General features: G+C 42.0%; 1 protein-coding gene across 1 annotated transcript in view; it reads right to left on the reverse strand.

Annotated features, from left to right (window-relative positions):
• Positions 1 to 14,217, reverse strand: part of LOC144764166 (A.superbus venom factor 1-like) — a 1,132,054-nt gene that overhangs the window by 141,117 nt on the left and 976,720 nt on the right. Inside the window, exon 38 of the mRNA XM_078650288.1 lies at positions 12,813 to 12,896. Within this exon, the coding sequence (XP_078506414.1) occupies positions 12,813 to 12,896 (84 nt within the window). The remainder of the gene's footprint in view (positions 1 to 12,812; positions 12,897 to 14,217) is intronic.

The raw sequence follows: 14,217 nt of genomic DNA on the forward strand, positions 1-14,217 counted from the left end.
CCAGTGACTGTATAATTCTGTAAAGTTAAAATATGTCTTACATATTGAAGAATGAGTGGATGTATAACTGTCTTGATGAAGGATTTAGTAGGGGCATGGCTGACTGTATGAGTGACTGATTAAATGTGTCTCACTGAGTGCATGGGTTAGTGACTAAACTGTCTTAATTTGTGCATCATTATGTCTGTTGTTCTGTAAACTGCTGCATGTGTTGATCATTAGCTATATGATTAACTGTATGGGTTATTGATTGGTTGCCCAAGCATTTGTATGGGAGACTGAGTGTGTGTGTGGGTGGCTGGGAGGTGTATGACTCTCTGCATAGATGTGTGAGCAGTTGATTGACTAGATGTATGGGTTCAAAAGTGCATGTGGAAACAGCTGTATGGGCGGTTGACTGTGTGCATGAGTGTATTGTGAGTGAATGGATATCTCAGTGCTACATGTCAAAGTAAGTACATATGTAAAACACAGTACATGTGAGAGTTGACATATATAAATAACTGTGCATAAGAGCCAGTGAATGTGTGAGTGGCTGTATGGATCATTGTGAACTTGTATCCAGGATTGTATAAGTGAGTAAATATGTTTTAGTATATATTTGAATAAGTAAGGTGTGTATAACTGTATAGTTGAGGAAATGGAGGTGTGATTGATTCTTTGCATGACTGACTAAGTGTCTGAGTAACTCCATGGATGAGTGACAGTCTATGAGTGTCTGTTTACACTGAGTGTATCTAAGGTTATATTAGAGTCTGAAGAGGTTCATCGTATTATCACATGAATGATGTCATCAGTGATGTGATCAGTAATGTCAAATGAGATGTCATCAGTGATGTCATCAGTGATGTCATTTGAGATGTCATCAGTGATGTCATCAGTGATGTCATTTGAGATGTCATCAGTGATGTCATCAGTGATGTCATTTGAGATGTCATCAGTGATGTCATCAGTGATGTCACTGACCATGTCATGAATGATGTAATATGTGACATGATCAGCAGTGGATTGCGGGTGCGCGATATATAGTTAGTGCAACTAACTATATATGGAATTTCAATGGTTTTGTGTGAGTAAAATAAGGTTTTTTAAATGCTAATTCCTAACTATATATGGTCTATAACCTATGGTTTTTTCAGTGAATTTTCAAGGTTTTGTAAATGCTAATTCCTAACTATATATGGTCTATAACCTATGGTTTTTTCAGTGAATTTCAATGGTTTTTTAATAGCAAATATCATAAGCTGTCGAATGTCAAGTACGTGGTAAGTGAAAACATTTTCGTGTTTATGCACACTGATCTGCTTTGAATGGTGCCCCCCCCCTCATTTCTATTAGGAGTACTCTCTCTTTGCAGATAGTGAAAGGTAGTTAACGCAGGCCTTTGCCCCCGTTGTAATCCGTCGTGCCTGCTTCTCTCTCCATTTGATTGATTGTTATCCAAGTATTTACTGTTTTAGAATTAGTTCTCTTTGGTTCATTCTCTATTTACAAACAAACACAGAGTCGCAATACTCTGTTTAGTCTTTGCAGATAACGAAAAATCGTGTAAAAAAAAAGAAAAGGAATCGAGCAAAATCAGTAGGCCACTAATGGGATCTCTTTTTGACCTCGCTAAAATAGAAACATTAGGAACAACCCCTCATGACAAATACAAAACTAGTGAGATGAACTGAACTCCACACAATGATGGCTGCAAAACAGCTCGGCTCCGCCACCCACCCCGCCCAAAATAACGATAAAGAGCGGCTGCCATGATTGGTTGCGGAATGGCCACGACGGAGCTACGAAATGGTGCTGCTCTCATGCTAACCCCAGCTTCAGTCTGAAACATCCAGAAACACTGTAGACTACCAATTCGATCAGTTCCGGTAGCGCCCCAATGTAACCCGGTAGAGAAGAACTAGCCCTCCCCTCTTTGACTGATGGTTCTTGTTGCCTGTCCCTTCTGTTGTCATTTAACAGAACTATTTAGCCTGCTGAAAGGGGTTGTGTTCCGACCGCTGGTTGGTGGAGACATTTTGACTATATTCTGGACCTGCGTTGTCGCGTAATGCGTCATATGACGCGCCGCGTTAGGGCATCCGGAAGTCATCCGGGGCGCGCAGCGCGTAACGTAAGCATAACAAGTCATGTGACTTGTTAATAAAACTTTTCATTGGTTCATTTTACTTTTCTTATTGTAATGATGAAAGGCTTGGTCATATGACCTAAAAATTACGCTTTTCATTACTTCCGAACATTATTTTTTCTTAAATATATGTTATAATGTTCCAGGCTAATGTACTTTCCCGGAAATTTTACAACTGTCCTGCAAGTAAAATATATTCTTTTTTCGAGAAAAAGAGCGTTTCTTCGTCCCATGACGGAGCCGTTGAGCAAAAGAGGGTCGACCTGCTGTCTTAGTCGCCGATACGCCTGAATATGAGATTCTTATCGATCACTTTATGTTGCAGGAATAGAAAACACAACAGCCCTTGACCATTTATCTTTACTGCGTTCCTTCGTATTATACCTTTTACCCTTCATGTAATTGGTCTGCTTTATTTCACTTGCCTTTTAATGATTCTAAAACAGTGACTATTATTAAAAACTTTACCAATGTATATACTACTACCATGTTTTCTTTTAAAAACCTTTATTGTGAAAATTTCATTATACAAATACGAGCCTATAACCACGTGGGCCTGCCACGGAGCAAACTGTATATATATGATGAATAGACATTTACACTGTAGAGGAACGTAACGGGCGGGCCATTAGGTTGGAAGAACTAAGGTGTCTAACAGTTACGGAATCGGTGGACGTACATTTTATAATTAAAATACGACAGGGCCAGTTACAATAAAATTATCTAGATATACATTTGCGGGCAAGTACCATGGGTGACGTTAATTCGAACTTTCAACAGTACAGTAATCAATAACACATCAGAACTTAATATCAATAGGGATGTCGAAATATTCAATCAATTCTCGTCCCCGCCCGCCATGTGCTTCAAAACTGCATACGTATCTCGTGATTTCAAGGTTCTGCAACCAGTACACAACAAGGAGTTACGAGTCCCATTTATTCCGGCGCCATTTTGGGCGAGGACGGGCAGGTCCAGGATATAGTCAAAATGTCTCTACCAACCATCGACTATGATGATGTTCATATGCTGTATTTATTAGAGTAACACTCATCTGTCCACATGAAATTAATTTGCCACAATCTAAACATGTCATTTTAATCTTTCCAAAGTTCTTCTAAATATTTGGGACCGTTTCCCTTGCCTCTGAAGCTCTCAGTGCCACTTCTTTGATGAATGTACTAGCAGGTCAGGGGTTCTCCTCCAAATCTCTCTTTTATGCAGCACTATAATTAATTGGTGCCACCTCTCCATATGACGATGCATGGTATAGTTACCACAACTATATTTTTTTTCGGTTCCTCTGGAGAGTTCATCGTGGCAGATGAAGCGTGTAACGTACCGGGCATTTACCTTTTTTTGCATGTACAGGAAAGGAAAAAAAATCGAGCGTCCGAGTTCTAAGGTGTCTCAGGGCCATTTTAGTGGACCAGGCCCAAATCCAAAGAACAGGCCGCCATTTTGAGAGTCCTCTTGCAGCCGCCTGTCGCTGTAGCATCAAGAGCAGCCGAAACTCAGCTGAATGGCAACTGAAACGGTAAAGGGGCGCCCCACTACAGCAGACGAGCCTCCACCTAGAAAGGCCCATTCACGCCGCCTCCCCCCCCCCCCCTTCGGGCACCCCACGCCGTTATTCGGAGCAGTATTGTAGGATGGCCACACCAGTGCGGCAACTTGCTAGACATCACCTCGGTGGTAACCGAATCTCAACGCCTTGTGGTGTCTTCTATTCAGAAAACATTGTTATGCTGCCTTCGACCTATTCGCCGCAAGTGCGCACACAACTCAACTGCATAGCTTGCTAGACACCACCTCGGTGCCATCCGGATCTTGGAATGTCAGCGCCTTTTGGTGTCTTCTCTTCAGAAAATATTGTTGCGCTGCCTTTGGCCCCATTCGCACATCAGTCCGCTACTGACGCCATCTCACAGGCTAATGGGGCGCCCCACGCCGACTTTCAGCATTGTAGGATGACCACACCAGTACAGCAACTTGCTAGACATCACCTCGGTGCCATCCGGATCTCGGCGCCCCACTGCAGATGAAGTGCCTCTCAACTATGAAACCACCACGGTGACATCCGGATCTTGGCGCGTTGTGCTGCCTTCGGCCTATTCGCACATCGGTCCGCTACTGACGCCATCTCACAGGCTAATGGGGCGACCCACGCCGAGTTTCAGCATTGTAGGATGACCACACCAGTACAGCAACTTGCTAGACATCACCTCGGTGCCATCCGAATCTTGGCATCTCAACGCCTAGTGGTATCTTCCATACAGAAAATATTGTTACGCTGCCTTTGGCCCCATTCGCACATCAGTCCGCAACTTAGACATCACCTCGGTGCCATCCGGATCTTGGCATCTCAGCGCCTTGTGGTGTCAGTCAGAAAATATTGTTGCGCTGCCTTTGGCCCCATTCGCACATCAGTCCGCTACTGACACCATCTCACAGGCCAACAGGGCGCCCCACGCCGACTTTTACCATTGTACGATGGCCACACCAGTGCCACAACTTGCTAGACACCACCTCGGTGCCATCCGGATCTTGGCATCTCAGCGCCTTGTGGTGTCTTCAAATCAGAAAATATTGTTGCGCTGCCTTTGGCCCCATTCGCACATCGGTCCGCTACTGACACCATCTCACAGGCCAACGGGGCGCCCCACGCCGACTTTCAACATTGTAGGATGGCCACAGAAGTGCGACAACTTACTAGACACCACCTCGGTGCCATCCGGATCTTGGCGCGTTGTGCTGCCTTCGGCCTATTCGCACATCGGTCCGCTACTGACGCAAACTCACAGGCCAACGGGGCGCCCCACGCCGACTTTCAGCATTGTAGGATGGCCACACCAGTGCGGCAACTTGCTACACACCACCTCGGTGCCATCCGGATCTTGGCATCTCAGCGCCTAGTGGTGTCTTCTATTCCGAAAATATTGTTGCGCTGCCTTCGGCCCCATTCACACATCGGTCCGCTACTGACGCCATCTCACAGGCCAACGGGGCGCCCCACGCCGACTTTCAGCATTGTAGGATGGCCACACCAGTGCGGCAACTTACTAGACACCACCTCGGTGCCATCCGGATCTTGGCGCGTTGTGCTGCCTTCGGCCTATTCGCACATCGGTCCGCTACTGACACAAACTCACAGGCCAACGGGGCGCCCCACGCCGACTTTCAGCATTGTTGGATGGCCACACCAGTGCGGCAACTTACTAGACACCACCTCGGTGCCATCCGGATCTTGGCGCGTTGTGCTGCCTTCGGCCTATTCGCACATCGGTCCGCTACTGACGCAAACTCACAGGCCAACGGGGCGCCCCACGCCGACTTTCAGCATTGTAGGATGGCCACACCAGTGCTGCAACTTGCTGGACACCACCTCGGTGCCATCCGGATCTTGGCGCGTTGTATTGCCTTCGGCCTATTCGCACATCGGTCCGCTACTGATGCCGCCTCACGTGCCAACGTATTTTCTCCGCATTTTATACCCTATGCCACATAACAGGTCATGTGACTTGTTTATAAAACTTTTCATTGGTTCATTTTACTTTTGGTTTCCTAATGATGGAAGGCTTGATCATATGACCTAAAAACAACACTTTTCATTGGATGAAAACTTTTTTTTTTCCCAAACGATGAAAGCCCCACCTTGTTTCTGGATGTTTCAGACTGAAGCTGGCGTCAGCATGAGAGCACCACCATCTCGTAGCTCCGTCGTGGTCATTCCGCGAGCAATCATGGCAGCCGCTCCCCACCAGAAGCCTGCAGGAGTCGGGGCCCCCAAAACTTTTGATGAATTCTCAAGGCGGAGGGGACGCTTTCGAGAATGGGGTCCAAGACCTAGCAGACAAGCGTCCGATTTCCAAGGTGTCCCAGGGCCATTTCAGTGGACCAGGCCCAAAAAGGAAACAGCCTGCCGCCATTTTGAGAGTCCTGTGACAGCCGCCTATCGCTGCACCGCAAGAGTGGGCGCAACTCAGCTGAATTGCGGCTTTTGACACAGTGGACCAAAAACGGACGGAATGGCAACTGAAACGGTAAAGGGGCGCCCCACTACAACAGATGACACTCCACCTTAGAGAGGCCCGTTCACGCCGCCTCCCCCGGGGCGCCCCACGCCGTTATTCGGAGCAGCATTGTAGGATACCAAAACCAGTGCGGCAACTTACTGGACATCACCTTGGTGCCATCGTTCTGCTGCCTTGGAACTATTCGCACAACAGTTTGCTACTGATGACCCACCCCCCGCGATGCCCCACGCCGTTATTTGCTGGTTGGCAACTTACTAGACATCACTTTCGTGTCATCTAGATTTCAGCGCGTTCTGCTGCCTTGGAACTATTCGCACAACAGTTTGCTACTGATGACCCACCCCCCGCGACGCCCCACGCCGGAAATCTGGACGTTGTGCTGCGTTGGGACTATTCGCACAGCCGACCGCTACTTCGTTGTTTTTCCCTAAAAATGTTTATATGTTATTACTATTTTTGTTTTCTTGTATATATTTATAAATTATTAAAGTTTTATAATCTTACTACTTTGTCGGAGTGCTATATATTTTTAATGTGACACATAATTGTAAAAACTTTGATGTACAAAGAGTCATCCCTGGAATCTTCCGCTTCAGGCTCGGTCCCCTCCCCAATCACAATACAGGATGGTTTTCAGATAATAGCAACGCTTCTGCTGTGACGGATCTCATCGAGTGTGGGCCTTGATCTACTATAACTCCTTTGAAGAGGTGTGATTCTTTACAGCTGTGGCCATAAACTACATCTGCAGGGCTAGCTGATACCCTAGGACCAGCCTGGACAATCGGACACAGAGGAAAAGGAGTGTCAGAGGGTGCGGTAGTGAATAGGGCGAAAGGGAGGTGTCGGGCGGGCACAGGGTGTGATTCTCAGGGAAGAGCAGCGCAGATGGGGGGAGGTTTATTACCCATGCATAAGACAGAGAGCGGGGGTGACCACTGCCTGGGGGAGATGCTTGCGAGGGTGGGGAGCCATGCTAAGGATCGACAGCGTGCACAGAGTGGGTCTGGTCAAGGCATCTAAAATGGCTGCCGTGCACGACAAAAGTGTGGCATTTGAAAAAAGACAAGATGGCGCAGACAATGTTTTTCAACACTTCCTGATTTCCTTCGAATCGAACGTTAACAGACGTTGGGGCATATTACCAAAGTTAAGCGATATTTATCCCTAACGATGCTTAGCAACGATTTTTTTACCGTCAGAAATTATCGCAGATAAACCTTGCTATTATCAAGGTTTATCGCAAATACGATAAAAAACGACCGCAATGCATTAATATCGCTGAAAACTCAGCGATATTCATGCATTACCGAGCTAATGCTCTTAGCCATGTTATCCACCTCCCATTGGATAACATGGCTAAGAACTGCTCAGGGCAGGTGCTAGCTTTTGGAGATATTCGCGCTTATCTCGAATATTTCCAAAAGTTGATAATAGGAGATAGCGATGTTAGCGACTGTTTCCAGTCGCTAACATCTTGGCATGCCCACTTTGCATGTCATTAGTGATAAATATCACTCACATGCAAAGTGGGGCCCAAGATGGTCGCTATCTCCTACTAGCCGTCGCTAACTGGTGTTAGCAACAGCTAGGTAATACAGATATAATTTTATCTCCGCGAAGCGGAGCGCTGTTACAGATATATATCTTGTTTTTGAACGTTAATTTCTCAAAATGCACTGAAGCACATATATTGAGACCTAGCAAAGGCACATCGGGCTACCAGTCCCTAATATTTTACCAAGTTTCGTGCAAATCCATTCAGCTGTTCGATTATTATTATTATTTTTTCTTTTTTGCCCCGCGGGGCCCTTTTAAAACCTCCACATCAAACCTAGGGGGTCAGCGAGGATCTACTATGCCCCCTTATGGTCATTTGCCCCTTCGCTTTGGCCTCCTCTTGTCTCTCGATCCTACCGAGAGACAAGATGGCGGCCGCTACGGACTGTTTGGAATGTTTACAGACACCGGAGAGCCAATCAGCTTCACTTCACAAAGCTCCGTAACGCGAAAAGTACGCGAAGCGGTGCGCTGTTACAGATATATATCTTTTTTTGAACGTTAATTTCTCAAAATCCACTGGAGCACATATATTGAGATCTAGCAAAGGCACATCGGGCTACCAGTCCCTACAATTTTGCCAAGTTTCGTGCAAATCCATTCAGCTGTTCGATTATTATTATTTATTTATTTTTTTTGCCCCGCGGGGCCCTTTTAAAACCTCCACATCAAACCTAAACGGTCAGGGAGGATCTACTATGCCCCCTTATGGTCATTTGCCCCTTCGGTTTGGCCTCCGCTTGTCTCTCGATCCTACCGAGAGACAAGATGGCGGCCGCTACGGACTGTTTGGAATGTTTACAGACGCCGGAGAACCAATCAGCTTCACTTCACAAAGCTCCGTTGCGCGAAAAGTACGCGAACTGGAGCGCTGCCCGGTCCGCTGTTACAGATATATATCTTTTTTTAAACGTTAATTTCTCAAAATCCACTGGAGCACATATATTGAGACCTACAAAAGGCACATCGGGCTACCAGTCTCTACAATTTTGCCAAGTTTCGTGCAAATCCATTCAGCCGTTCGGGCTAAAAGTGAGGCCAACCGCCCTATGGAAAACTCAATGTTAAAAACACGTTTTGGGACCCCCCTTTTTTCTCGACCCCCCCTGGACGAACCCCCCCCCCAATTTTCAGGGGCTGCTCAGAAACAAAATGTGCCATTTTCCAGATAATTTCAGCCAATTCCGTCCACAAACGCCAAAGTTATTAGACATAGAATTTTCAAAAAACCCATAGAGAAAAAATCCTAACTATATATACCTACTGGCGACCGCCAGTAGGTAATATATATATATTAAAAAATGCAATTGTATGTTTCTTTTTTTAAACTCACAATAATTATTTATTAATTTTAGTTAAGTATTTTTGAGTATGTTTTAGTTAATTATATTTATTATTTCATTAGTTTTAAATTACTTTTAAGGCATTCAATAAAATTCGATATTTTCACTAAGTATATTTTTTACAACTATATTTTTGATTCGATATTTTTGTACTTACCTGTTTGCAGATAGGAATTAGATGTTTTTGCATTCTATATTTTGTCCACTATATTTTAGTAGGTCGATATTTTGGCATTCTATATTTTGTCAGTGATCCACTAATGACATTAGAAAAATTTGAAAAAATGCCAAGAAAGTAAATATCATCAAACTGAAAGTCCCAATTTTTTCATATACAATATTTTTACTGTAGGATAGCGGGAGGGTAAAATTGACTATTCCCACTCCAGTGAGTGCAACAGTAGGGAAAGCATTGGATAGCAGAAGGGTAAAATTACTATTCCCACTCCAGAGAGTGCAACAGTAGGGAAAGCGCTGGATAGCGTAGGGGTAAAAATGACTATTCCCACTCCAGTGAGTGCAACAGTAGGGAAAGCATTGGATAGCATAGGGGTAAAAATTATTATTCCCACTCCAGTGAGTGCAACAGTAGGGAAAGCGTTGGATAGCGGGAGGGTAAAAATTACTATTCCCACTCAAGAGAGTGCAACAGTAGGGAAAGCGTTGGATAGAGTAGGGGTAAAAATGACTATTCCCACTCCAGTGAGTTTAACAGTAGGGAAAGTAATGATTTAATATATTAATTTAAAAAAATTAAATATCAATACCAATACAAAATTAATTAAAATTAATTAGCAATTTAATATAAAGTCATAATTAATCAATTAGAAATACAAATAAATATTAGTTATTAAAAAGTAATTACCTATTCATAAATAATTACCAACTAATTCATTTTCAATAACAAAAACTAATTAATAATAAAATTAATACCAATTAATAATTAATTAACAGTAAATTAATGATCAATAGACAAAAAGTATTTTTAATATGTTAATAATTACAATTAAATTACTTCCAACCCATTCCCCTATAAACCCACAACCCACTACAGAAAATAAAATAATACAATTAACATATTTATCAATTAATCAATTAAAAAACATATTTTCCAATTAAAAATTAATTTACAATAAATTCAAAATGAATACCAATAAATAAATAAAAATATTTAATTAATTACAATTAAATTACTTTCCACCCTATTCCCCTATAAACCCACTACCCGCTACAGAACTAAAAAGCAAAACTAAATCAAAAATATTTAATAATTTCTAAAAATTAATATTTAATTTAATATAATTACATTACTTCCCACCCTAGTCCCCTATATACTCACAACCCGCTACAGAATTAAATTACGCAAAAATTAAATAACATAAAATGTATTACTTAAAATAAATTAAACATACATTACAAAAATAATATACACTTTTCACACATATACTAACATACAAAACACTTTAAAAAATTCGATATTAAAAATTTAAAATATACAGAAGACCGGAGTTAGGCTGGAGGGTACATTGAACTGGAGGTGGAACATCCCAATAACCGTTAATGATTGGACTGATGTGATTCGTACACTGTAAACTAATTCTGCTCTTACACTGCTGCTGAGTGTGTATTATGATGGAACTGTTTTTCTTTCAATAAAAAGATGTTTAAAACATTTTTTTTAAAATTTTTTAATGACTATATTATATTTTGACAATGATATTACTTACCTTTAATTCGATATTTTTAGCTACTATATTGTGTCCATTCGATATTTTGTCCATTCTATATATTTACTTCGCTATTATGTCCATCTATATATATAAAAACGAAGTATGTCTGTCTGTCTGTCTGTCTGTTTGTCCTTTATGCATTACTACACCATTCATCCGATCGCCATGAACCTTTGGGAAGTTGTTGAGTACACTCCCGCGAAGAATTCTGGCATAACATTTTTTTAAATATCAGCCCCCCCAGGGCCCTCATAATCTTTCGAATACTGATGTACGCACAAGATGGAAAAACAACAAATCTTGTATCCACAAGCACTCGAATAAATAAATAGAATTAAAACACCATTCATCCGATCGCCATGAAACTTTGGGAAATGTTGAGTACACTCCCGCGAAGGTTTCTGGCATAAATGTTTTTTAAATATCGGCCCCCCAGGGCCCTCATAAACTTTCTAATACTGATGTACGCACAAGACGGAAAAAAAAATCATGTATCCACAAGCACTCGAATAAATAAATAGAATTAAAACAGCATTCATCCGATCGCCAGGAAACTTTGGGAAGTTGTTGAGTACACTCCCACAAAGGTTTCTGGCATAATTTATTTTTTTAATATTGGCCCCCCAGGGCCCTCATAATCTTTCCAAAACTGATGTACGCACCAGACGGAAAAACAAAAAATTGTGTATCTACAAGCACTCGAATAAATAAATAGAATTAAAACGACACTTTGCAATGTTTTCCATATTAAAATGAATAAGTTTCAATCAAAATTACGCATTGTAAATTGAATGTTATCAAAATGAGTTTCCTTGAATTTCCTTTCTTCGGAGATCGCAGCAACGCGCCACGGGTAAGCTAGTTCTATATATGTTTTTCGATATTATGGCTAGTTACTGTCATTAGTATTTATGCATGTTTGTTTTATGTTATTTGCATTTATCCATAAATACATTCATTGGTGATGTAAGAATGACTTTTCAAGTAACATAAGATTGAATGAATCTTCGGTTGTACACTTGGGTAAATAGCCAGGTCTTAAGTACCTTTCTAAACTCAGTGTAGGAGACGGTGGTGCACAGATTGGAGTGGAGCATATTCCAGAACTGGGGGGTCAGGGTCGTATATCTAAGACCTCTATATTTCTTTCGTTTGAAACTGTGGGGAACTAACAGATTTTTATTTGAAGAGTGTAGGTCACAAGCTGGAATGTACCTCTGTGTTTTGGAAGCGATGAAGGCGGCCCTCGTCCTGAGAGGGCTTTGTAAATGGTACAGCCCAATTTAAACGTGCAGCGTTGAGGTAAAGGAAGCCAATAAAGGCTTTTCAACAATGCGCACATGTCGGTGCTTGGGCTGACCGAAAATACGCCTAGCTGCCTGATTCTGAACTAGTTACAACAGATGTAACTGATAGGTCTGTATGCCGGTGTATAGGGAGTTCGAGTAGTCAATGCGAGAAATGACTAGGGCAAGAACCACTTAGGTCAGGGCTGCGGTGGAAAGGAATCTACTAATTTTCCGAATTGTTCGGTGATGGAAAAAGCATGCAGACACCACTGAACTGATCTGGGCCTTCATGGTTAGGTCATTACTGATGACGATTCCCAGACTTTTTACCAAGCTGACTGGAAGAGGGGAACTCCTTAATGGTGGAGGCCAGAAGTTGGAATTCCAGGGGTTGGCCAAACTGCTGTCCTGTCTCAGCGCCAAGAAACTGCCTGCTGAACGTGCACTCTACAAATCACATTTAACATAACATAACAGAACATAGTATATTTGCTGAAAAAAAATCACTCACCTGTTGATGCTTGGGTGCTTTACTGCGCTAAGTAGTCATATAAAATAAAACAATAAACATGCCTGAACACATTAACGTGTTATTACTAGCATGTGTGCATATCTGCAGCTATTTACTCTTTAGTTATGCTATTTAATTTGTATTAGGAATTCTTCTTAGTTTTCTTAAAATGCTGTCAATATGAACAACTACTCAGCTTTTGAGGACTTACCATAGTCAACTCCAGGTGCACATGCCTCTTCAATGCGCTTGCCTACTGTGATCGCACCAACAAACTTCTGCATAAAACAATTTTCTATAAAAGACAATCATCACCATAAAACAGTACATTAGTAATGTAAACTGTGAGTGCTTTCCCAACCTCATCATGCCTTGGGGTCGCCAGATAACTCTATGCTGACAGAACATCACTTTTTCAATTCAAGTTTTACTTTTGCAAATCAAGATTAACCATTTCTATAGTCCATGGGTACTAGCAAACATTTCCGAGGGGCCACAAAGTATGGTCTGTGATATGGCTGAGGGGGAGTGGGGCTACGCTTGGGGAAGGAGAGGTGGGGGGGAGGTAACGTGGGTGTTGGGGAAGTAAAGGATGTACATGGTGGGCTCAGTGAGTGGTGGAGCTTTTTTGAGGATCTCATTCAACACTGCTCTCTAAATTAAGCCAAAAGTCTCTAGAAGAGTCATAGATTAGACAATACTGTTTTTGCTATATCTGAATCATTACTCATCTACTGCACCTTGTGGTGAGCCTTATCTACTTGCTATCACTACCTTGGCAGAGTCAAGTGTAAAAATAGAAGTAACTGCATTATTGATTTGAATAAAATAGAATTGCACAAGGTGAAACCAGAAAACCTGAAATCCATCTCGGCTTCCCAACCTGACCTAATTGTGTGATCCATGGCAATCGTTTTCATTTCTCTTCCCTTTTCTTCATTATCACATGTAAGAACACCTTGAAATGCATGCATTCATGATATGTAAAGTACAAAATCTTCTCTTGTGTGTGATTTAATGAACTAAAACGTTGTCCATACATAAAAACAATAGAGCCCACCCAGACGAAATGGGCAACTGACTTGCCTCTTAGTTCACTATTGGCTTTGTTGTCAGCGTGGGAAGAGGCATGAAACTTTCTACGTCCATTTTTTAGAACTATCCCTTTTAAAAAATACTTTTCAATGCACTGCTGTAATCGGATGTTCTAAGGTGAAATGTTTGCATGTTGATGAAATATAATTTTGTGAATTTTTAAAAGAATTTGTCATATTTTTAAATGTTTGCTGCCAAATGCCTTACAAATAAATGTTTCTAAAATAGTTATGTGGTGCAGGATACCTTATTTGCTTATTTCTATTACTTCAGTTAGCTTGTAAATTAATGCTTGCCCGTTTTTTTATTAACATATTTCTGAATGTTAGTGCTTTCTCAAGTAAAATGGAGCCTAGTGCAGCCATCAGCAGGGGGCCCACATGTGAAGGTCAGGGGGGCCGCAAGCTGTCACTAGGCCTTACTTTGAGTATCACAGCTATAGTCCAATTCAAGCAACCAAAACAAAAATGCCTAGTATGTAAATGTGTTCGATAAAAGTCCAGAAAAGGAAACGAGGTGTC

Source organism: Lissotriton helveticus, chromosome 1_1, assembly GCF_964261635.1.
Source record: "Lissotriton helveticus chromosome 1_1, aLisHel1.1, whole genome shotgun sequence".
Classification (NCBI taxonomy): domain Eukaryota; kingdom Metazoa; phylum Chordata; class Amphibia; order Caudata; family Salamandridae; genus Lissotriton; species Lissotriton helveticus.